This window comes from Chionomys nivalis, chromosome 22, assembly GCF_950005125.1.
Source record: "Chionomys nivalis chromosome 22, mChiNiv1.1, whole genome shotgun sequence".
NCBI lineage: Eukaryota > Metazoa > Chordata > Mammalia > Rodentia > Cricetidae > Chionomys > Chionomys nivalis.
Window position 1 is genome coordinate 14,322,620 of NC_080107.1, and position 26,311 is coordinate 14,348,930.

The 26,311-nt window shown below is 41.5% G+C and overlaps 1 protein-coding gene across 1 annotated transcript in view; it reads left to right on the forward strand.

The window, feature by feature from the left end:
- The window catches only part of Stk39 (serine/threonine kinase 39), a 246,389-nt gene that overhangs the window by 175,682 nt on the left and 44,396 nt on the right, over window positions 1-26,311 (forward strand). The window contains exons 15-16 of the mRNA XM_057755528.1: window positions 13,678-13,730; window positions 17,681-17,749. Of these exons, the coding sequence (XP_057611511.1) occupies window positions 13,678-13,730; window positions 17,681-17,749 (122 nt within the window). The remainder of the gene's footprint in view (window positions 1-13,677; window positions 13,731-17,680; window positions 17,750-26,311) is intronic.

The window sequence follows — 26,311 nt, forward strand, 5'->3', positions numbered from 1 at the left end:
TTGAGCTCTCTCACATCTAGTGTATAAGCAGGAGGTGGGGCGTGGGTGTAACTGGGAATAGTGTGGGCTTTTCCCAGTGATATACCTCCTCCAACAAAGCCACACCTCCAGATCCTTCCTAAAGAGATCCACCAGTTTTGAACCAAACATTCAAACCACCACAGGAAGGAATGGGTTGTTTTGGCTCACAGTTTGAGGGCATGCAGTTCTTATGATAGGCAGGGCATGGTGGTTAGAGCACATGGTAATTGGAGTTCATTATATCCTTAATAAGGATGCAGAAAGAGAGACATGCTGGTGTCCAACTCACATTCAGGGAGAGCCTTTTCTCCTCCGTTAAACCACTCTGGAAATACTACCACAAACTTATCTAGAAGTGTGTTTCCTAGGGCATTCTGAATCCAGTGATGTCGGCAATAAAAACTAGCCACGATAGATGAGGAAATTAAGATTTGGCAGGATTAGGACCTGAGATGTAGAACTCAGGCTAAATGCAATGCTGGTCCTACTTGACGCTATTTAGCTGTGGCAGAGTGAATGCGTGTGCTTGCCTGTCCCTACCTTCTCTAAGACCTTCCCATTATCCTTGTGCTAGGAAAGGGACTGCTGCACTGACTGTTTCTAGGGTGATGTAGAAATGAAAACACTGAACTTGGAAAACTGACCCAATCCCATAAGGGCTGGGTTATTTGCCCTGGCAAGAACGTGCTTCTTGCTCTCCACTGATTTCCCTTAGAACCAAGCCAAAGACTGTGAAGAGAAGTTAGGAGAAAGGCAGAAGAGATGCTGCTGCAAAGAGGCGCACTCCTCTGTTTCGTATACACTACTCACACATCTGTGTAGATGACTGACCGTCCCGTAGCTCTTGGCACAGATGGCTTAGCGGCAGGGTTTCAGAACCACAAATATGACATTTCTAAGTTACTATGCATACCCAAGTGCTGACCTGTATATCCTGAATTTTGCCTAGATTGGTCCTACCTTCCCTGATGTTGGCTTTTGGTTCTGCTCCTGTCAGAACTCTGACTTGTGCAGCAGTGTAAGTGCCTCTTGCCCAGAAAGGTTTTGTTGTTGGTATAAATTTTTTTTCCATTTGGTTATGTATATCGGTATCTAGGTATGTTGTCAAGTGTATTTGAATTTCATATAGCGCCATGCAGCAGGAAAGGGGTAATGTTGACACCCACTGAACCAATCAGTTTCAAAACTATGTACTGAGAACTTGCCTGTGGTTCACACTTGGGCCATTGCTGCATGGCATAAGGGCCCCACCGACCCTGCTTTTAGAGCATGCGTATTTACTGAGACAGCTCTTACCTGATTCCTGACGATCTTACTATCCCTCCGTCTTTCTAGTGGACGTGCAGCCATTCGCCTTCTTTAATCAAATACTTCTCTTGAATTCAATTAAAGTCGACAGCGAATCAATGATGATTTCATTTCGTCTGAAACTGATAGAGAGGAACTCTGCCGCCGCGCTTAACTGCTTGTGAAGGGCTCCTCTTGGCTGTGCTGTAGAAACCCTCTCCCTGCCAAGTCCCAGGGCACTGGTCTTTGCTACCTTCTTGAAAGCACAGCTATGAATTCCTATAAGTAAGCAAATAGTGCACCGTCCGCAGAGTGTCCGGCGTATGTAGCTCTGCGCCATGAGAATGCTTACACATCCCTTCTGGACTCTTTAATTAGATTTTCCGTGACTCAGAAGGCCAGGAAATCTAAGCTAATAAAGAAAAGTGCTAGAGATTAACAGCCTGGACAGAAGGACCCCCTCACTCACAGCTACATTATGAAAAAAACCCTCGGACACAGCTTCATTAGTGAGCCTCATGTAAGAATACATTACCCCAGGTTCTTAGGTTCTGTACCCCATCCTGCAGTCACACACATGAGAGACGCTGCTCAAGTTCCTCAGACATGTTTTAAAAAATATTTATTGTAATATAATATTTATATATTATTTTATATTTATATATTATGAATATAATTATTTATATGTTATTGCTTTATAATCTGGCATTGGTTATTTTTGTGTCATTCTGATCAAAGAAACTGACAGAAAAACAAGTGAGAAAAGATTTATTTTCCTTCACAGTTTCATAGTTTTAGCCCACAGGGAAAAAGAGACCACCTTAACCAAGTCTTCTCACCGGGCAGGACAGAAACCCCAACAAGCAAGCCCTCATGTTACAGGAAAAATACCCGCCCATTTTCTTAGATGCTCGCAACAGAATTCTGCCTGTTTTTCACGGAGGTTTCACCCATGTGAAACATCTGTGTTCTGTCAGTGCTCAGGCAATCAGGACCACCTCACATCCCTGTCAGAGAATGCCGTTCTGAAATTGCTCCATGCAGCACTTGGTAAACGGTCTCTGGGGCCTCAGAAAGAGAGGTTGGGTGAGGCCACCCCTTTTTCTGTACTCCTGCAGGCTTCCTCTGTGAAGGTAAATCATCAGGAAACAATGTAACTTGGGTGTATTATTTCAGCTTCTAGCAGAAATGCCATCACTCAAGGAAGATTTAATATTGTGCCCGCAGCATGTGGAAGGAAAAATGCGCATCTTTTGCTCCATATGGTTGAAGACATAAGGTGTCCCTTATGAAGGAGATTCCATAAAAATTTTCTCCTTGAAATTAATGCCAAGGGAAAGAAATCCACCTTGCATGTTTCTTTGTTAGAAAAGTTAGAATTACACTTGAAGATTTCCCTCTGCCTGCCGTAGCAATAAGCCAGACAAGATGGACTTCAATACTCAGCTGGGGCAACCAGTATCTCAGGTAGATCACTTTCTTCTGTTAATCTAATTTCTGTTTAATGATTAGTCAATTCATTTATTTATTTGTTGTTCTGTGGCTCAATTCAGAACCTGTGCTATTGTAGGCAAACTCTCTATCACTGACCCCTGCCTTCAGCTTCTATATATTTAATTGCTAAATGTTCATTATACATTGTGTTTACTATTGAAATGAGTCACATTGATACTTATAAGAATTAGCAAAAGAATAGGACAAAGGAAATGGTACTTGTGGTAGCTAGAATTTGTGATGGTTTGTGCCTTAAATAAATAAACTTTTTTAAGAAAGATATTCTTCTCCTGGAATCCCCTGCTGCTGTACCAGCTCCAGCTCCCCTCCCTCCCAAACCAGCTTATAGTCTGCATACTTACCCTGCCTATGATAATGTCTTAGTTCCAAATGGACATTCATGAACTCTGCCTTAGAGGCACTGTACGTGTTTATTGTGAAGGACTTAACATGATGGCTTGGGATGGCTTAGCTCCTGATGCATTGGAGACAGACATCTGTAACCCAAACAGTGATGATTGCTTTGTCTGAATTAAACCCAATGTGTTCTTTACTTTTTTTTTTTTTTTTTTTTATTTTTTTTGGTGTTTTTCGAGACAGGGTTTCTCTGTGGTTTTGGAGCCTGTCCTGGAACTAGCTCTTGTAGACCAGGCTGGTCTCGAACTCACAGAGATCCGCCTGCCTCCGCCTCCCAAGTGCTGGGATTAAAGGCGTGCGCCACTGTGTTCTTTACTTTTAGGGACAACTGATGTCGAGAGTTTTTCTCTACTGCCCCCAGCTCATTTCCGGAAAGGCATGTCCAGGGCTTCCTACCTACTAAGTGCACTAAATATTGTTTTCTAGAGTTTCCTAAGGTTATTCTTTCACCGGACCACAGTGTTTGTCCTGGCAGCAGGACAGCAGTCACCTTTCACGAGACCATGCTTCTTCCATTTCTGAGCCAGGCTAGAGAGAAGTCCAGTGCACACATTCATGTGCAGAAAGGACCACTTACCACAGTGAAACCAGAATTTCATACTCTCATCAGGAGGAAGTGTTTCCACAATAATCTGGTCTTTTGTGATTTGTCATAGCTGAGACGTAACTCAGTTGATCTTGTTCTGTGTAGATGAAACATTATTAAGATTTCATGTGTTCTGCTGTGAAGTAAAGAGGGCAGGGTTACCACTTGGAAATTCTGGATGGTAGGGAAGCGAGTGCTTGTTTTATTTCTCTTCATGTCTTTCTATATATTGGATTTTTCATAAAGCAGAGCTGAGTATGGAAGGTGGGAGAGAGGAAATGACCGTGCTCTGGTCTGGGTGACTCTGGGTCAGTAAAGACGACTTGTCTTACCTTAGTTTGGGTCACCTCCTGATGGAAACTCCTTTGTGCAGGTGACGACAGTTGCTAGCTCTCAGCACTGTAAGGCCTATCTAGAGTTTTTACTGTGCAGCGCTCCTGTGGTCCTCAGCGCTCCAGGACTGTGGGGCCGCTATGCACATCAATCTAAAGCTCTCCTCCACATTGTAGAATGGCCACCTGGAAGCAACTGAGACCTGAGACGGGTTCCGCTTGCAGAAAAGCCTACAAACAACTAGTACTTAAGAATGTAGTCTATGAATACATCAAGATACTGTTCTGAGAAAGACTGTGTACAAAGTGATAGGGAAGTATGTGTATGGTGTGGTTGTGTAGGTGGCTTATGGATGTGTGTGGTGTTTGTGTATGGTGTATGTAGTGTGTGTATGTGCGTGTGTGTCTGTGTGTGTGTGATGTGTGTGAGTCAGACAGTGCTTGTGTTTTGTGTTATTGAAGAGACCAATGTGGTTATCTGATGTGTTTGGTGCTGGCTTATGAGTTGCTTTATGGATCGATGTACACAAAATATTTGAATACTGCCAACCTGTACTTTCTAAGCCAAGGTAATATTTCTGGGTAAAAGGTGATATATTATAAAATATAGTTTAAGTTGTGTTACATTCGTTTATGCTGTGGAATATTTGTTTAGTGATGCAAAGTTGTGTTGCATACTTTTACTTGTATAACTCTGTAAAGCTGTTATCTTGCCTGTCTAAAACACCTGATTGGTCTAATAAATCACGAAATAGCCAATTCTTGGGCAGGAGGGTAGGATAGGTGGGGCTGGTATGCAGAGAGAATAAAGAGAAGATAGAAGACCAAGAAGAGGAGGGGGAGAGGAGGACTCCAGGGATCAGCCTTCCCAGCTAGCTACACAGAGTAAGAAGGAAAGAGAGGTATACAGAATAGAGAAAGGTAAAAGCCAAGAGGCAAAAGATGCATGGGACAACTTAAGTTAAGGAAAACCTAGAAACAAGCCAAACTCAGACTGTACATTCATAAGACACGATAAGTCTCTGTGTAATTGATCTGGGAGCTGGGTAGTGAGCCCCTGAGCGTAAAGAGTTAAAAATAAAAAGCTATAGAGATATAATTCCGAAATGCATTTTAACCTTTTAGAAACCCCACTAGTTTTTTTTTTTTTCTTTTTAAGACTGTTTTGTGACAAGTTAATGTAAGGGTGAGGTGTGGGTGGGGCTGGTAGGAGACTGGGTTACTGAAGGGCAAGGTGGGCGGGGCCAGTAGACTTGGTTATCTCTCACACTCCCGGAGCATATGCTACCTGGTACATGAGGTCTGTGTGTCCAGGAGGATTTGAACTCAACCAGATCTTTGAGGACAATGCTGAAGATACAGCAAGGGTTCTCAACCTTATTTCTGTTACAGTGTCTCACTGCCTATAATAATTCTTAACTGGGTGAGGGATGCAGTGGGGGAATGGTCTCTGATAGAGATTGTGACTCTCTGCTAACTTGGCCTGTACTTTGAGAACCAAACGTGTAAATTCAAGAGCAGTGGTCTAGAAGCCTCAGCTCCTAGGTTTGAGCTCCACTTCTGCATTAATAGCTCCCAGCATGGGCCTGGCACTTAGTAGGTGATCAATAAGGATTTATGGAGTATTGAGTGACTTAACCAGCTGTGTAATCTTAGGCAAGCCACTTAATCTCTTTGGCTTCAGTTGCTTCACCAGAGCAAAGAGGGGAATGGATTGGATGACCTCTAGGGCCCCTTTTGGTTGTAAAATTATATGATTCTGTGATTGGACCTTTCCCTGAGAGGAAGATGAATTTGGCAGGTGTTTAAGGATGGATTGTAGTGACAGTCCGGAGTGGGGAACGTGCTCTCCTCAGAATTACCCCCTACTCCTTCCCTACAGCTGTTTCCTAGCACTGGTTGACATATATATGTCTGTTTGTGTGTTTGTGGCACACCTACTGTGCGCACACAGAGGGCAGAGGACAACTTGCTGGAGTCGGTTCTCTCTTTTCATCACGTGGGTTCCAGGCATTGGACTCGGGTCATCAGACTTGGTGACAGTTGCCTTTACCCATGAAGCCATCTCCATTTCCATCTCACTGATTGCCTTCAATGTTTCAGATGCTAGCTGTCATCCAAGAACTGGAGCCTTGACTCCCCCTCCACCCCGCGTCTATGCTCTGTGCACATCTAAATAGATGCCCCATCGTGATTACTCACACTGTTCACGGGGCGTTTCCACAAAGCCTCTTTAATATTGAAGCATCTTCACTTCCTTCCTAATCACACTCTCAGCCTCTGCATGGGCGTCTCCAGGTTCTGAAGGCTCCCATGAAACTGACTCAATACTCCACTGGAGAAGAAGGGACATTGCTTCAGAGTGCTTCAGGTGGCAGCATGGGGTGGCTCTCCTCCAGGTTCTTGCGCCAGGCCCATGTTGTAGGTTTCTTCAGCTTAACCTTAGACTTCAATCATTTTTCATTTCTCATTCGGTGTGACAGTTTCTGACCTGGGTTACATCTGTCTGTCAAGAGTGCACCCTAAACAGCCTTGACTTTGTACACCTTCAGCTCTCACAGTAGGAACGGATCAGTGTCCTAGATTGTTTCTGTCCTGCCAGGTCCCATAGCCATTCGGTCCCAAAGAAACACACAGAGGCTTACATTAATTATAAACTCGTTGGCCTATTAGCACAGGCTTCTTATTAACTCATTCTTATATCTTAAATTAGTCCATAATTCTTGTCTGTGTTAGCCACATGGCTTGGTACCTTTGATCAGCAAGGCGGTCTCATCTTGCTCCCTCTGTGTCTGAGTCACAACTGCAACTGAGTCTTTCCTCTTCCCAGAATTCTCTTGTTCTCATCATCCCATCTCTACTTCCTGCCTGGCTACTGACCAATCAGCATTTTATTAAAACAATACAAGTGACAGGTTACAAGACCTATGTCTCACAGCACTTCCCCATCCCCCAATTTTTTTTTAAAAAAAGAACTCTGAATCTAATCTCCTTTGTTTAGCTTTCTTCTTGACCATTATCCATACAACTTATAACCAACACTCTAAACAAAGAAAAACATCCATTATCCATTTTTTTGGGAAGCGGGCATAGTTTTCGAGGCTACTTCCTGCTGATTGGGGGTGCTGATAATCTCATGGGAACCTAAAGAAAATTTAGAATTATGATCAAGTCCAGTGAGAAGTATTCTGTGAGGTTTGATTGTCTCAGCCAGCAGTCTTGAAATTGTTCTGGATGTAGAACTCAACCATCTGGGCCATCTGCTCCTATTAGAGATTTCTCAGGGGGTCTTCCTTGATCAAACCTGGTTTTGCTTAGCCCAGAATGAATCCACAGCCTCTCATTTTCCTGTGGAAACAAAAGCAAAACCTCTTCTTCCAAAGTAACATATCTTTTCACTTAAATTTTGAAGTCAAGGCATTTTATATATATATATATATATATATATATATATATATATATATATGTTGAATTAATCTGCAGCATCTATAATCAAATGTTTTTTAGTAGCTGGACTGAGATGTTAATGTCTCTGGCTCTTCTGTGGAAAGATACCATGTAAGCAACTGGATAACGAATTTATAGCTCATGGGAGGTGACTGTGATTGAGTTGTAGATCTGAAATTAATCATCTAGGGATAAAATAAGAAGAGGGAATAATAGAGAATGGAATCGGAACCATTAAGGGGGCAGGGAGATAGAAGTGTTTGGGACAGATAGAGAGGGCATCTAGGGACCAGGGTAAGGACAGAAGGTATTGTCTCAGAAGCATAGATGGGGCTTCTTTATAAAACCTGGACTGGTGATCTTCATTCATTCGCAGATATTTGTACACCCCCAGGCACTGCTAAGGAAACCAGGCACTCATCTGAAAGAGCTAATCACATAATTGACCTTGTGCAAAACCTAGCATAGGAGTAAAGCAGGGACATTCTGGAGGGAGAGGGGTGTTGTCCTTCCTTGACCATCTCCCTTTCAGGTGTCCCAGGGCAGAATGGGAACTATCAGTTATGGGAGACTAAGCAGGACAACAGAAGTGTCTTTGAAGGGGCAGGTGCTGATGGTACCAATGTGCTGTGTTGCCCAGGATTTCAGGATCTGAGGGGAGACTGCAGCTGTGCATGTGAGCAGGAGAAGCAGCAGCAGAACCAAGAGCAAAAGTACAAGCAGGGGCGAGGAACAGGAAGCTTGTGAGCTATTTTTCCATTGCTGTGATAAAATATTATGACCAAATTAGCACAATTAATAAAAACCCAGAGACAGAAATTGGGGTTCAATGTGAAGGTCAGAAAAGCAAAGCAGCCAGCAACAGTCTCTTACTCTACCTCAGTCTGAAATGGCCATCCTGCCTCCAGGAATCTCAGAAGGAGATTATGTCTGAGAACTGCCTCCTCTTGTCTTACATTCCAGTTGCATTTTCTTTTTGGTTAAATTTTTTTGAACTTATTTTTCTTTCCCATGATTAAGTTTTTTCCCAATGCTTTTACAGCCTGTGAGTCAGTGCATTATTTATGACTCTTTTTTGGTAGAATCTTAAAAATAACATCAAAGTCTTACTATTCCTGAAAACTTTGTGTGCTTCTACTGACCACCATTTGTGTGTTAACATCAACATAACCTGTATTTTGTAATCAACATCTTTAGTGAGATTTCATGGGCTTCGTTTGACCCCAGTGCCCACCATCAGCACTTTAAAGCCATGCATCAACAATTCAAACTATGGGATTTTGAATAGAATGTCAGATTTTCTGTGTCTCCAAAAAGCTTGAACAGCTCAGTTACCTCAAATTCCTGCTCGTCCAGTACTGTGGGACAATGATCTTGTACCCTGTAAAGATTTGTCACTTGTATTGGTGTAATAAAACACTGATTGGCCAGTAGCCAGGCAGGAAGTATAGGTGGGGCAACCAGAATAGGAGAATTCTGGGAAGAGGAAAGGCTCAGTCTGCAGTCATCACCCAGATACAGAGGAAGCAATATGAGAATGCCTCGCTGATAAAAGGTACCAAGCCACGTGGCTAATGCAGATAAGAATTATGGATTAATTTAAGATATAAGAATTAGTTAATACGAAGCCTGAGCTAATAGGCCAACCAGTTTATAATTAATGTAGACCTATGTGTGTTTCTTTGGGACAGAATGGCTGTGGGACCAGGTGGGACAGTAACCTCTGTCAACAGTCCATCACCAGAAAGTGCTGAGTACTGCTTGCCCCTATCTCTCAGGAATCAGCTTTTGTCTCCTGGCCCAGTCCCCATGTCTCCTGCTTCTGTAATACATCCCTGCATTATTCTTGGACACTTCTTGCAGCAATGAGTACAGACTTCCAGTGAGAGTGGAAATTGGTGCAACTGAAATGAAGAGGGCTTTTCAGGACCCGTCAAATTACCCATGTGTGTCCTCTGACCGAGTACTTGACTATTAGAAACTTGCCTTTTTGCCTATGTGTTTGCAGAGTGAGATAAGAATAAGTTTATTCATTGACTCTTTGTTTGTAGTGGTGAAAGATTGGAATCAATCTCTTCACAGGATTGAGTGGCTTCAAAAAAGATAGAGCATAGAATGGGAACTATGTAGTTACATAGAAAATTGTTGACAGAAGTTTTCTCTCCTGCCGAGTCCCACAGCTGTTCAGTTTCAAAGAAATACACAGAGATCTATATTAATCATAAACTGGTTGGACTATTAGCTCAGGCTTCTTATTAACTCTTTCTTACATCTTAAATTAGCTCACAATTCTTGTCTGTGTTAGCCATGTGACTTGGTACCTTTATCAATGAGGTGTTCTCATTTTGCTTTCTCTACATCTGGGTGACAACCGTAGACTAAACCTTTCCTCTTCCCAGAATTCTCCTGTTCTCTTCGCCCTGCCTCTGCTTCCTGCCTGGTCACTTCACCTATTCTTCCTGCCTGGCTACTGGCCAATCAGTGTATTATTAAAACAATACAAGACCATTGTCCCACAACAGAAAATGATGTGAACTAATGTTCAGAAATTTTAAGATACATTATTAACTTAAAACTAAAGCACAGAATAGTGGATATAATATGCTGCTACTGGATCAAATATGTGCGTGTCAGCATATGTGCTTATGTGTGTCTGCATTCGTGTGTGTGTGTGTGTGTGTGTGCGCGCGCGCGTGCGCAAAATATCTCAGTAAAAAGGTATACAAAAAGTCTAAAATGCTCCTTGACTCTGGGAGCCAACTAGATCTTTGGGTAAAGGGGAGCAGACACAGGCTATGTAGTTATACCATATGATTGCATTTCTCATTTGGAAGAAGAATTTTCTCATAGAATGCTTTGGCATTTGCATTTGTGAGACAGAGCCTGCCTACAATAAGCAGTAAGGAGTTTTGCTTTACCAAATTTAATAGCTTTTATTTTAGGATTAAGGGTTTTTTAATGAGAGGCAGCAGCAGGAGAAGCCTGGGCCTAAAACTGTTTCCACTGTAAAGCTGTACAGACTGTTTTTGGCCTTAAACCATCCCTGTCTTCAACTTCCCCGAAATCAGGAGTATCCTGTGCCATATCAATTAAAGTGAATGTACTTTCAATTAAAGGTGTAAGTATGAGTCTGAAAGGATTAATTCTTTATAAAAGGACGACCTTCAGTAGTTAGATCCAATTAGGCGTTTTTCCAAGTATATATCATCTTGATGGGACAAGTCTACTACTTACAATCACTCACCGTGACCTTTTCAAAGGTGAGACTTAGGTTCAGAGTCATAAAGAGTGACTTGCAGAGGCAAACTCTGTAGTCGATGTTGGTGGGGATTATGAGGGTTGGTTATTGCTTTTGTGATATTAATATTTAAAACATTAGGATGTTCGTGGTGATATTCTGGGTGCAGCTCATACTTACAGGTCTTTTACTGTGGCCTGAATAGAAAAGAACTAATTTAAACAAGACCGATTAGATGAGAAAAGAGCAATGACACCAATTAATATTGAACCAAGTGCCTTTATTTTTTTCTCCTTGAGTCATTTCATTATTAAATATAATATTAGAACTCCCTATTTTAGTGATGTTTTTCTTACTAGTCTACTTTAGTTTTAATTTACCTTTCCCTTATGTATAGCATTCACAGCCAAGACTGTTAATGAGTTTTTGGGGTGTTTAGTAACATGAAAAATCTTGAAGAATGTAACTTTCTCATAAAAATGATATGACTTGAATATTTCTGTTTATATCAAGTATTTCCAGTATAGAATTGTTTGTCCTCACTCTGTCACTCATTAAACTTATAAACAAGGGGATAGAGTTGTGTAAAATGGGGAGGGGGTAGTGGGCATTAGGAAGCAAAATAAAGAAGGAAGCAGAAATCTTTTGCACATTTCAGGGACTGACTGATGGAATCAAATGGAAAATATATAGCTACTAACAACACAAAAATCTGAAGGTGCTCAATTTTCTTATATAATGTAATTATTTTCTTATGACATCTTTCAACATACTTTTTTTTTTTTTTTTGATTTTTTGAGACAGGGTTTCTCCGTAGCTTTTTTTTGGTTCCTGTCCTGGAACTAGCTCTTGTATACCAGGCTGGCCTCGAACTCACAGAGATCCGCCTGCCTCTGCCTCCCGAGTGCTGGGATTAAAGGCGTGCGCCACCACCACCTGGCACAACATACTTTAAATTATCTCTGGATTTCTTTTTAATGGCTAATACAAAAATGTATATATATATACACATATAATCCTCTTATTCACATATGTGTATATATACATACATACCATCTATACACATGTACATATTATATACGCATATGTACATATAATGTTATATATTATACATACCGCTTAGTAACATATATGTCATAACTAGTTGTTACATTCTTTAGGGAATACTTTTCTAGCCGCAGTGGCTTTACATGTTTCAGGGTAGGAGCATGGGGATTAGAAGAGTTAGGTAGGAGGAACAGAGATAAGAAATAATCACAAAGACATAGGATTGTATTGGGAAGGCAACTCAGCGAATATTGAATGCTGAATTCTTCTTCTATGTTCTGAGTTCCCTTGTGTTTAGGCACTTTTATACCCCAATACAGTGTGCGTGGCTGAGGAGGGGGGCCAAAAGACTCCTTAACATAATACCATGATACAAAAGACAACTAAAACAGTTACTTGCTTCAGTACTTTGAGACATCAAGCCATTGATCCATGAGAAAAGCCTTCTGTTGTTTAGGCAGTGAACCCACCCTAGACCAAGTATCCTGAAGACAACCATTCCCTAGGTCAAACCTCCTATTTCAAAAGAAGGAACTGAAGTATGCTTGAATTCCCTGACCATTGGTCAGGGTGGAGAGGATTTACATGTGTGGGCCATCTTAATGTCAAAAACACCAAGTAACCTCACCCTAGGTCAGGGTGTGTAGCCACAGTTGTTGTCAACAACTTTGAGCAAGCTAAAACTCTCTGACCTTCAGACAAGGTGAAATAGGCTTACATTTTTGGGCCTCCACAGTATTAGATGTGGGTTAGCTTTTCTAGGCAGTGAGAAGGGCTTTCTAAGTGGCTATCAGGTCCTTTCCAGCTTCTTGGCCTCCTTGTACTTAGTGTGGTAGGAATTGATGGTCCAGAAAGAAAAGGGATATAGCCATAAACTAAAGGGTTCAGAGAACACACCAGCACTATCGTGCTTTGTCCACAGAGACCAGAAGATACCATGCAGAGTTGAGGATCTGTGCATTTAATAGACCTGCTTTGTCATGTATGGGAGGGGCATGTTCAGGAGCATGCTTTGGAAATCTCTCTTTCTGCTTTCCTCATTGAAACCCCTGAATCTAACAATTATGTCCTTCCTTTTCAAGCTGGTTACTTCTGGTGTTCTTACTGACTTTACTTTAGTACATATAGTTGCTTTTAATAATTTACAGCTCGCTAGTCCTTATCACTACTTGAACTTCATGGAAATGAGAATATCGTTTCCTAGATTTTTTTTAAGTGTCATTTAAATTCTTTTGAATACATATATATATTTACAATTTTCGGTATCTTATATAAAGTTTATTATTCATTGGAAAATTTCACAACATTTAGAGATGTCTGAATTTAGAAAAGACTTTTAACAACACCTTGTTGTTGTTGTATATGAGTTAATGTATAATGCCTGTCCTGAACTCACTACGGAGTCTGTCTTCTGTGATGCTTTACTTTAAAATTCTGTTCCTAAATGCTGCAGTGTGGGGGAATGTGAAAATGTAGAAGATGCCACTTAGAGTAAAGGCTTCTAAAAATGTTTTCTGAAATTAGATTTAAGTTTACTAAGTTAGTATGGATTTTATAAAGTGAACATTTTGTTTTGAGAATTTTTTGTTATTAATATGTTCATGTAAGATAAATTTCATCAAATATATCTATTTTCTTCATTGTTATCATAACTGTATCTTCTACTTGAGAAAATATTTGGAGGTAACCTAAAACTGTAAAATGTTGTCTCCACACTACTGGCTTCTTATAATAAAAATTGGGAGTAATTTGGTTTGATTAATCTCTGCCTCATTAGATTTTAATGTGCTTTATGTTATGTGTTTCAGAAACTCCAGAAAGGAACTGAATGACATACGATTTGAGTTTACTCCAGGAAGAGGCAAGTTTTAATTGAAATTATTACTTTGGTGGAACAAGAAGCAATTGAGAAATTGATTACAAGCATATGGCTATAATTTGCTATTCAAAAATGTTTCTCCTAAACCAGGCGGTGGTGGCGCACGCCTTTAATCCCAGCACTCGGGAGGCAGAGGCAGGTGGATCTCTGTGAGTTCGAGGCCAGCCTGGTATACAAGAGCTAGTTCCAGGACAGGAACCAAAAAAAGAAGCTACTGAGAAACCCTTTCTCGAAAAATTCAAAAAAAAAAAAAAATGTTTCTCCTGCAAAGGAAGAAAGAACTTGTTAGTTGTAAGGATTCTAAACCACTGCTCGCGGCATGAATCCCAGCGGCACATGTGGCATGGCGTACATACACATGTAAATGAGACATATTAGCTTGAATATGAAAATACACACTGATTGAAAATGTAGCCTTTAATGGAAGTGACAGCGAGTGGCGCTACCCGAGTGTAACAAAGTCCACCTCCCTCATGGCCTCTTTGTAATTTGAGTATCGAAAGTATATTACTGCAACTGCTGAGGTTGGGCTGATTGTTCACACAGCATCCGGATGCCAGAAAACAGGACCATGTATCGCTTTTATTTTTTATTATCTTTTGCAACAGGCGTAGAGCCTGGCATGCAGCACATCAAGAAACCTTGGTTAATAGATAAGTAATCCAAGGAAAACATTATGGTCACATCATTTACTTTATAACTTCAACAGTCTAGAGAAGTAAAAACGAGATGCCAATACGTGCTCACTTTGTAACTGTTTTCCATGTCCTGTGGTTTCTCATTTTTATGCCCATGCAGGGTTTCCTCAAGGTCTACCTTGCGTACCCCTGTAACGTACAGTAGCCTCCTGCATTCTGATTTGTAGTAGCTATAAGCTCATAGCTCGGGGTACATCCCATGCATTAGACTTCTTCATAAGTTTCATCTTCATTTGTTAAACTCTAAAAGCCCAAAGTACAGGGATTCCCTTAGCCTTAGAGCTGGTCTGGCAGTAAACTACCCTGGCCCCCTTACTGTTACCACCTGTGAGAAGACATTGACTCAGCTACCTCACAAAACTGGAGTAAATGACAGGCACTTGAAGAAATCGCTGTGTCCTGCGTATATACATTCATGGGAAATTGTTCAAGTACTGCCAAACAAACCGTGCTCCTAGACTTTAAGCATTAGTGGACCGAGATTTGCTCTAGTTTTGATCACGAGCCCTCTGTAAAGGCAAAGATCAGGTGACTTCCTTGAATCAGATAAAAGCATGGAGTATCTCTTACAAAATAGATGCCCATGGGCCCTAATGAGCTTGCTAACTGGGTTTTCTTTTTAAGTGTATCCGTCTTTAGCAGTTTCAAATGGGCCTTTGAGAGTGTATGACACCAGTCACAGTTGTCAGAATGCCATCTATTTTGTCATAATATGAAAATATTGACCAGGCAGTGCTGTGAATAAGCTCTGGTAATTAAATAACAGGTGTTACGAGTAGAAGAAAGAGCAGATTCTGATTTTAAGGTCGCTTCTTTTCCTCTGGTTGCTTAAAATTGACCACAGCAATGAAAATCAATTTTCATTTTAAGAGCTAACAAAGAAATGAATTTCCAGCATGAGGATTTGTGTGACTCATGATCCTATCATCACCTCATTTGCCAGGGAGTGATGAATAGTCGCTAATTTTAGTGTCCAGGTGAAAGCCATGGCAGTGACTTGGCTGGTAATTGTACCCTTTACTGGACAGCAAGCACAGGCCTGGATGCACCATGTGTGTTCTTCAGGCAGTGTCTGATGTATGTGTGCACGTGTGTACACCGCATGTGCCCTGCATTTATGCTATCTCTAAACAGGCTCAGGTGTGTATGGAATAAAATGTGATGTGCACATGGAAAACCTGTTGTCTTTGGAGGACACCCCCTTTTATTTATTATGTTATTGTATCCTCTGGAAACCAGATTTTAACATTGATGATTTAAACTGTTTCAGCATCAGCTTAAAGTAAAAATATACGACTAGTAAGTTTGACATAATCATTCTATACTATTACAGGTTTCTTACCTGTGTAGAAAATGACTGCTTACTGCCATATGCAGTGACAGGGAGGATTTCCCAGCTTGTCCAGCCAGCATTAGCCATTTGCCACTTTTGATATAATTCATCTGGTGCCCAGGAGGCCTGAAAATAGGACATGTCATCCAGTTCAGTCCCTGGGTGGTGGCTATCACCCTGGCACTGGTTTGGTGCTAGCCCCTGGCGTGGCTTTGTTTGACATGTTCCTTTTCAGCTGCTTTCTGAGAGTGTAGCTGCTAGCAGAAATGTAGGATCCAGATCTTCTTGCTGCTGGCCAGTCACGTGACAGAAATTACACCATGCTACAAGCTTGTCACTCAAATCTGTTCGGCACCCTCATTAAAAGGGTTTCCTGTTCTGGAGATTGGGTTGATGTCCAGAAAGAGAATCATAGTCAGAACATTTGCTGAGCTATCCTCAGTCCCCTAATGTATGGTCGTTCCATCAGGGACCTTTACAATCTTCACTTTTAATCTTTATCAGAAGGAGAAAGACCAAGACAAGCTTCCCTTGTGTGGAATGCCATGGTTTAGTGAGTTTTCCATGTAATCCCTTGTCTCCTATTTCCGTTTATGGCATTCCATTATGAAATGAGAGAAGAGCACAATTTTTGAAAGCATCAAGCATATACATTGAGTTTTGCTCTTTTCTGGAGATTGAGCATGGGAGACAAAGACCGTACAGAGGATGAGATGAGTTTGGGATGCCCCTTGACTGCGGCCTTGTTGTCGCCATCACCATGTGTTGTATTAGCATCGTACACCAGGTCTAAACACTTTAACCCCCCCCCAAAATTGTGAAAAGGGGGTCTAAAGCACGTATGTGCATACATATAATATACATGTGCAATTTATATGTGCACACCCACCTACTCTGTGTGCTCATTTCCATAATCCACCATATCCCGTTTATGCTGAGGTTTCTCTGACATTTGTGTGATGCCGCAGCTGTATGTTCAGGTGTTGCCTGACTTTGGAAAATTCTCACATCAGATCCTCACCCAATTGTCCATGCTGTTTGTAACCAGTGCTGCTAGGTGTCTGGTAGAATATCAGAGGGCTGTGGAGGCAAAATCGTCTCCTTTATTATCACATGGAGTCCCGTCAGAGTTCTTCTCTTTTGAGCATATCACAGTTTTCATCTCCTCCTTGAAAAGTCTTTCAGTGGAGTTAGCAGTGTTGCCATGCCCATTCGTAACCTCTCAACTAAGTAACTTTTAGCTGTATTCTCTTGCTACAGCCTCTTCAGTGCCATCTTTATGAGATTGCCAGCTCCTGTCACTTATCATTGAGAAACTACATTATTTTACACCGCCACATTTTCTAAGAGAATAAATCTGTTGCTATCAAATGATCAATGTTGTGTTAAAGGGGTTTCTTAATAGCCTACATTTAAATAGCTCATCTTAATAGTCCAACAAGCCCACGGGCTGTTTGTACCAAGTAGAAGGTTGTATGAGATTCTACCCATTCAACCTTTGCTATAAATTCTTAACTCAGTAGCTTCAGATGATTGAAAAGGATTAATGATGGCTTGAATTAACCTTGGCAAGAAAGAAAAGCAATGTCATAGAGAGCCTTAGGTATTCTGGGGCATGCAGGAGGAATAATTCAGGTGGTGGCCAGAGGGGGAGGTTTTTGGTTCACCAAAGTGAAATAAATATTTTTTTAGTAAGATTTATTAAGTAAAAAGAAAAGTATAAATTGCTTGTGGGAAAATACACTTCATGGCATTTCTGATTTTTTTCCCCAGTAGGATCTGAATTGATGAATTAAAATCATGGGTGATTTTAGTAAATGAAAAATATATTTTTATATTGTGTTGGGCTGTTGATTTTTATGTTATGGTTTCTAATACATATTCATCTCACATTTGGACAGATACAGCAGATGGTGTGTCTCAGGAGCTCTTCTCTGCTGGCCTGGTTGACGGTCATGATGTAGTTATAGGTAAATTCATTTTTAGTATGCAGTATCATTTTGTTGATATATCAAATGGAAATGTGTTCAGAAGCAAAATTTTTCATTAAAGAATAATTCATTCTGAAATTTAAAAGGGAATCTTCATAAATTCTTATGTTTATATGATGTTGCTTAAAAATCATATTTAATTTTCTTCAAAGGTATTTCATGTATTTCCCTCCTCTTTAAATAAGCATGGTTTATCCAGTGAGATATCACAACTATCACAAAGAGCAAATCATATTGTAGTTCTGGTGTTTAGGTTGGAGAGGGCCTGAAAGGTCCATCAAACCAGTTCGTTTGTTGTCCAGGTAAGGAAACGCATCCTTAGGAAGCCCGGAGTTTCTCCAGAGCCACATGGCAGAGTGCGGTGTCTTTTACTCTGAAATCCTGGGTGTTTCCACCATTCATCTTTTTTTTCTGAATTAAGTGTGTGTGTGTACATGGAGCTCGGGAAGCTCACGTGACCCAAGCATGCTGCTAGAGCAAGCAGCGTGTAAATCTCTCAAGGACTGGCAGGTAAGAAGGCCCTGGAGTTCTTCTTATCATCACCTGAGGAAGCCTGGCGTCGCTGCCTCTGCTCAGCCCACCTGCTCATGCTCCTACGGGGATTTTATAATGCCGTCTGTCCCTGTGTATTCCTAGTAATGACTCTGAGTGATGAGGTTAGCTAATATCTGAATTATAAAACATTATATTTGTTGTAATAACATTAACGAGAAGATTGTATTAAGGTAAAATATTCTTCAAAACTAATACTTCAAAAAATTCCCCTGAAAAGAAATTTCTCAAAAAAAAGTAATGTTTGAAATTGCACACTGTTTGTTTGGTTTGGTTTTGTATTAGCTTTGAGACGGGGTGTCTGTCTGTGCAGCCCAGGCTGTCCTGGAACTTCCTACGGCATCCAGGTTGACCTCAAACTCACAGAGATTCACCTGCCTCTGCCTCCTCCGTGCTGGGTGGTGTTCGCCATCACAGCTTGTTTCATGCTCTACTTTTAAAAATTTCAGTTCTTCCAAATAAGTCCTTGCTCAGTGGTGGTGGAATGTGTGCTTGAGGGAATTTGAGACAGACTAGCACATCTATTGGAAGTGGCTTCTAGAAACCTGGCAAGATAGATATCTGTAAAGTAAAAGTCCTATATTTTATTTAAATGGCAATATACAGTGGTTTATAGTGCAAGTTATTCTGGCTAAACACTCAGTATCACTGTTTTATATAAACAAAGAGGGAAAATAAATTCTTCGATATAAATTATAGGTGAAGTATATACAGTCAGAGCTCTCATTTCCTTTGCCAAGAAGTGAATATGTAAGATCTGCCATATCCAAAGTGAAATTTACATATATGCATTCATATGTTATGTATACATGTGTGTTTGCATCTCTTCATTCATCCTTACCTTTCAGACTTCCCTTGATGACCCCCTTAGGTCTTTTAGCCAGCTGCATCCTTACCTGTTTCTGATCAAATGTAAAGTGAAGACTCAGGAAAGATGTCTTTCCTTGGTGCCTTTGCAAAATTTCACCTCTGGCTCCTTTCTCTTAACCCCCCAGTTTCTTGTTCAGAAAAATAAATGAATAAACACACACCCCTGTTTTTTAGTTTACCCCCAGAAGTAATGAGAATAGTTAATGCCAAAAGCAGAATATACTGAAACATCTATTTTCCTTAAAGAGAACTGCGCTCCATGGACAAGCAGACAGAATTAAAAATTAATTGATCAAGTGCAAGTAGAGTTTAAGACTCTTGATCGCGTAATGTCCCCCAGCAGGAATGAAGTTGTTGGGGAGGATTGTGGGAAGTTATTCTTTGTCTGATTAGTTCTCACTTACTGCTCCGAGGCACACAGCTAGTGCTGAGCCTGAAGCTGCTCACACCGGCCCTCTGCCCCTCGAGTCCTGAGCTCACAGGTGTGCACCACCACAGCCTGCTCGTAGTCTGAACAGATCCTGGAGAGTTGCTGGGGCGAGGACAAGTAGGAGACTCGGGTCAGCCGTGGCTCACAGATGTTTTAGGTGTCACCTCCCTACTGACTACAGTCACAGCTCCTGGGGTCTTGTCTCCTGGTCTCAGATCAGTGTAAAGTTATATTCTGTTTCGTTGCTGTTGGCTTGGTTTTGTCTGCAGCAGGCTCTTCTTAACTAGCCTCCAGCTTGCTGCATGGCTCTGAGGCTGTCCTGTGCATCAGCTAGCCTTTTGTCATTGTTGAGTTTTTAAGAGAAGTAAAATAAGAAATTAAGGCACCATTCATATATAACTTAAATCTGTTTTAAGTACAGTAATAACATCAAAAGGCTTATATTTTTCCTATGCCTTAATTACTTATCCCTATAAATTCTATTTTGCTGGGTTTCCCCTGTTGGACCTAGAATATTTTTGTATGAAGAATGTTTGGTTAAAACCGGGTATGTGATTCCTCCTTATATGGCAAGCTACGGATGCCTGTGCTGCGCCTCACACCTCTGGCTTTCCAGGTGATTCATCTCCTGTTTATCTGATGGTCGAACCAGTTCTGTGCTGTCCAGGGGCAGGTTGTTTCAGTCACTGCTTTACAGATGAACCTGAGATCGCATGAGGCCTGGAGGGTGCCACCTGCAGCCATTGACGCCGGGGCTTCTGAGAGCTTGTCCTTGTCCAGGCATCATAGATAGAGTTCATTCCAATTCCTGTGCATCATGGGAAAACAAATGAACAAACAACCAAACAAACAAAAAACAACTTATTTTTTCCCAAAGCAGCACATAGCATCTTTTAGTTGTTATTTGACAGATAAAATGGATCACTCCTGTCCCCACTAACCAGTCTCAGGATTTCTCTGCTCTCTCCCTTGTTATCCCTCCCACCCTTAGGACCAAGAGCATCTCAGAGCTTTTATTTCTTACATCTTAAAGAAGCCTTTCTTTACATCTTAATTCAGCTGTGTTCTCCCAACATCTTATAGGAGAACTTGCTGAAAGACCTGTCTCTGTTGTCATTTCCTTTCTGTCCGTGACCTCCTGAACAAACTCCAGCCAGACTTTGGCCTTCCTGCTCCACTCAAACTGTTATTTCCAAAGCCACATGTGGAGAAGACGGGCCTGACAGCGAGGTGACAGGGGCAGTGTTGGGTGCAGCAGGAGCAGAGTGAACAGTGTGGAGTGAAAGGACCTGTGGTCTGAGAAAGACTGCCACCTCCCAAGTCTTGGGTTAATTATGTGTCTTCTTGACTGGCCTGTCAGAAGTATGGGGCATAGAAGGTAGGGCCTTCCCCTGTTCATTCCTCTGACCTGGAATTTCTTAGTATTTTACTGGCTTCTCTTCATCTCTCTGACCTGTAAACACTGATGGATCCAAAGAATCTAAGAACCTTGTCTTTCTTCTGAAATCACTTCCTCTTTGGGCATGTCACCTGGCGTGGTATTAATCTTTAACTTTGTGACTCAGGCCCTTATTTTAAACTGTAGACTCAACTAGATTGTTTTTTTTAAATCATCTTCCCTTAGAAGGACAGTCAATATCTGAAATTTAATTTTCAGTCTCCAAAATGCAGCCCTTGGCATTTCCTTCCACCTGCCCTACAGTGGTCCTTCTCTCACAGGGATACATCACTCTGTCTAGGTGCTCATGCCAACACCTGGGTGTTATCCTTCACTTTACTTCCTCCTTTTGTCTGCTTCTGAATTGTCATGTGTCACTTTGGCTATCTGCTGTGACAACATGCACAATAAAAAGAGCTCAATGATGGGAGGGCTCATTTGGGCTCACTGCTTGAGTGGCTGCAGTCCTTCATGGCTTGGAAGACTTGACCGTATTCGTGGCAGCTGGGCCATTTCTTGAGTCTCCTCCACTCTTGGCAGACCAGGAATCAGAGGTCTCAGTGACCCTAGGTCAGTGGAGTTATTTTCTCTGTTAAATAATCAACAGCTAAAATACAAAATGGTATCTACTGCTTTGGGGAAAAATAGGCTCCTCTAGCCCCATCCTACGTGTGGCAGTTAGGTCCTACGTCCAAAAGGCTCCAGGAACCTCCTCCAACAACTGCGGATCAGGTATTCAAATATATGAGCCTGTGGGGGTAGGGAAGAGGAGCTTTTCACATTCAAACCATAATAAATGTCCTATTCTAAGCCCCTCTCATCACTCAGCTGGGTTGTCACCCCTGTGTCTTTTCCAGTATCCCAGATTCTGCCCCTGTCCCACTTATCAGCTAGAGATAGCCAATCACGTGATTCCAGGTGCATGAAATACACAGATGGAAAGGAAAGTAGTTGAGAGGCCTTAGGATGTGGAGGGCTTGAGGGTTGGCTTTCATTGTGAGAAACATTTTCAAGTTAAAAGTAACATTATCTGTGCAATCCTGAGACTGTACCCGAAGCCACTGAATTGTGCGCTTCAGAAGGAAGAACTGTGTGTGTGTGTGTGTGTGTGTGTGTGTGTGTGTGTGTGTGTGAGTCTCATCCCAGTTGAAAACTGAGCAGGTGACACTAATGCTTTTCATCACACTCTGCAGTGGCTTTCTACCCACATGCCAGTGGCCTGCCCCCCTCACCACACACCCCCATCACTTCTCAAACCACCTCCCTTCTCTCCACTCTGCTCCTACCTAGCTGCTGCGCTGGCTTGTGACACAGCAAGCTATCCTTGCCTCTCTTCCAGAACGCCCCTTCTGAAAGCTCCCATAGGCTCATCCAACGCATCTCTTGGTGCTTTCCCAGAGTGCCTTGCCTGACTCTCCTGCTCAAAGCGGCACACCCTTCCCACGTTCCCAGCACCCCCGTTGTTTGAACTTTCTACTTTGTCTTTCCTCTTGCAGCATGTTACGTTTTTCACTATGAAATTGATCTTTACGATTTCTTCTTGAACATAATTTTTTCCTTGCCCCTCTCCCTCCTTGTCCCTCCCTGTTAAAATAGCATTTCACTATGTAACCAGGCTGGCCTCAAGCTTGTGCTTCTCCTGCCACAGCCTCCCAAGTACGGGCATTACAAGTATGTCATGCCAAATATTGGTTTCTTAAAGTGGTTAAATTTTATCTGTGTTCTAGACTGATCCAGACCCACTGTGAAGTGCTTCACTTCTCCCAACAGACACTTGTCCAGATTTTGTTCTGCCCTCTATAGCTATCTCCTGATATTTTCATTAGAAAAGAATCATACTGGATATAGGATACCAGTATCTAGAGATTCTTACTTTGAGGACAGTAAAATTCGAGTAGCTGTTACAAAATGAAGTAAGCTCAAATGAGGAAGGCTGTACAAAGAAACAGCCTTCTTGCATGCGTTTCTTCAGCTCATATAATATAAAATAGTTACCACTTGAAGAGATTTAAAAACCTGCTTATTTCCCATCAGCGTTTTCTTTTGAGTTGGAGAGAATGCTTATGGTAGCATGAAAAGGCTGGAAAAAGCAGTGTTACAGAGCAGTGGGTGCTGTGGCTTTTACTACAGCACAGCAGCCGTGGATTACAAAAGTCCGCAATCCCAAGCCGCAGGCTCATCTGCCTGGAGTGTGTGAAGCTTCGCAGAGCAGTGTAGATGGAAGTAAGGCTGGTGTGTGGCACGGAATGACTGCTTTCATGCGGAACAAGGGCAGTGCAAAATTAAAGGCACTGTTTGTAGACTGCAGTCATAAACCCACTTCAGTTACGCTCAAACTTAGCACTACGTTAGGCAAGAAACAGGAGACACTTTGAGGCCTTGTGTAAATAGGCTGCAGAAGACGGCACTGCCTTCTGGGCTTGTGTTGGTTAGAAAAGTAAATTTGTGAGATAAAAAAATAGATGATATGCATGTATAAATTTGCTTCTCTTGTCTGCCTAGGTTGGCTGTAGAATATAAATAGACAAGAATGGAGTCCTTATTCCAGTTATTTCAAAAAAGATTACCAAGGAAAACTCATAGGGAGGACTCAGAGGAAATCCCTTCTCACTCCTGAGGAAAAGTTGCTCATTGGAAAATGAAGTTTCCCTAGGAGGTGGCTATGCAGAGCAACATGGTTTTCTCTAAATAATAAAATTAATTTTAAATTTTGCTCTGGACTTGTACATGGTCTTTGTAATTTTCTTCAGTGAGTTTTGGAACTTCACCAGCATAAAAAGGGACTAGGGCAGGGGTCAGAAGCCAGTATGTTTGTAGGCCTGTTGCAGGGATTCCCAAAGCTGCCCCCTCCCCCCACCACAGCCTGCAAAGCCTAGTGCAAAAGCCAGGGTACAGATGCCTGTGCTGAGTAGGGGAGAATGCGGGGCCAGTGAGTGTCTGAGTAGAGTATCTGTGGACTGCTGTCCTTTGGGTTTTCCGTCAGCCTTCCTAGGCTTGGCAGCAACATATGTCTGTTTTCTTTAAGTGGAGTTTGAAACCAGATGTTAGAATTTCTATCTCTAAAAAGGGAGATGAGGCTGGAGAGATGGCTCAGTGGTTAAGAACACTGACTGCTCTACCAGATTACCCGGTTTCAATTCCCAGCACCTCCACATGGCAGCTCACAACTGTCTGAAAATCCAGTTCCAGGGGATCTGACACCTTCACACCAATGCACAAAAATAAAGTTAAACAAATCATAAAAAGGAGATGCATTTCCACATTAATTTATACAATTTTACCATGATACGTTTTAAGCCAGTATATTAGCACTACAACGAAATTTATTTTAATGATGGATTTTTATTATACTTTAGTATGTATTGTTAATATATAGATATGGCTTATTTGAAATACTTATGTTCTCATAAGTTCTCGCTGGGCTTTCAGACATGTTCATATTTCTGGAATAATCAATCTTCACACTCAAAGAACTCCATTTAACATATGCTTGCTTTTTAAATTTATTTTTGTTGTTTTTATTGAACTATATATTTTTCACTGCTCCCCTTCCTTCCCCCCCTTCTCTTCTACCTCTTCCATGATCCCCACTCTCGAAATTTACTTAGGAGATCCTCTCTTTTTCCACGTCCCATGTAGATTAGATCCATATATGTTCTCTTTCCCTCCGTCTCATCACATCACATGGAAATCCAAGGTCGAAAAATGTCTGTCTCCACGAGGATATGCTTGGAAGTGGGTCCTTTTTCAGAGCATACAGTGAGATCCCTGCATCCCCATCTTTTCTGGGATACTTCTTACAAGTGTACATTTCTGGGTTCCAAACTCAGCTTCCAGCAATGGGCGGGTGTCTTGGGCAGAGAGGGAGGGACTTGCCATTCTCCACAAGCATCCAGGGTACACCTTGTACATACTTGAGCTCTTTTCTAGAGCAGCCATTCCTGCCTCATCCAACCACTGTATCCTCGCAGTATCATCAGCCTCCTTTGTTTTTTCTGCTTTGTTTAGTTTTTTTCCTTGGAAACCTGCTTTACAATCATGCCAGTCAACTTTTAAAATTGTGTGTGTACGTGTGTGCGTATGTGTGTGTGTACGTGTGTGCGTATGTGTGTGTGTGTATTGTGGTTAGTAAATGTGTCATTGGTGTAATCTTTTTCTTGTCATAAAGTTATTTTTAAAATAAAAACTAACGTTATTGGAGCTGGAGAGATATCTCAGTAGTTGAGAGCATTTTTTTCTTTGCTTTTCTAGGAGGTCTGAGATCAATTCTCAACATGTACATACGTGGCTATCCACAATATTTGTAAGTCCAGTTTGAGGAAATCAGCACTCTCTTTTGGTCTCCTTGAGCAACAAGGATGTATTGGTTAGGGAAACATATTTGCAAGCCAAACACGTAATTCTTTTAAAACTATTTATCTTTATTCTATATGTATTGGTGTTTTGCCTGCATGCATGTCTGTATGATGATGGCAGATCTGGAACTGGAGTTACAGACAGTTGTGAGCTGCCATGTGAGTGCTGGGAATTGAACTCAGGTCCTCTGGAAGAACAGCCAGTGTTCTTAACCACTGAGCCATTTCTCCAGTCCCACATAATTTTTTTTTTAAATTAACAAAATACTAATATTGCTGCTCAGGGTCCAGTAGACCCTGCAGAGAGTTTCCTCTTTTGTTTTCAGGTAATAGTAAAACATTTTAGGCTCTGAAGCATGCAAGTAATAGAACCTTGTGAGGTGCGCGCAGCTGTTGTCTATCTCCCTTCAGCGTTGCTAGGGTCTGTTCTGAGTGGCTGGAGTCACGGAGCAGCTCTGTGCTGCACTTCTACGATTAAAGCCTGTAGAAAGAGCAAAGAAATTTTTCTTATACTCAGTTCAGTGGTTATTTCGACTGTGTTTAATGATGTTGAGATTGAATGAAATAAAAATTTCCTTAAGAAAATATCCTGTATCTCACAGTCCTGTTATTTTTTTTTAAAATAGTGGTGGATAGCTTTTTGAAAAGCCAATTCCTTACATACTCTCTGGGTTTAGACAGCTTTGGAATCAGTCTGAATAATGTCAATACATGCAAGTGAATAGTTCTTGATCAAAAGATTGAGGAGGCTAGAGAGATGGCTCAGCAGCTAAGAACGCTCAGTGGTTCTTCTTCCAAAGGATCTGGGGTCAATTCCTGATGTCTACAGGGTGACTTACAACTCGAGTTGCAGAGAATCTGACTCTTCTAGGGACTGGTGCATAGACATACATACC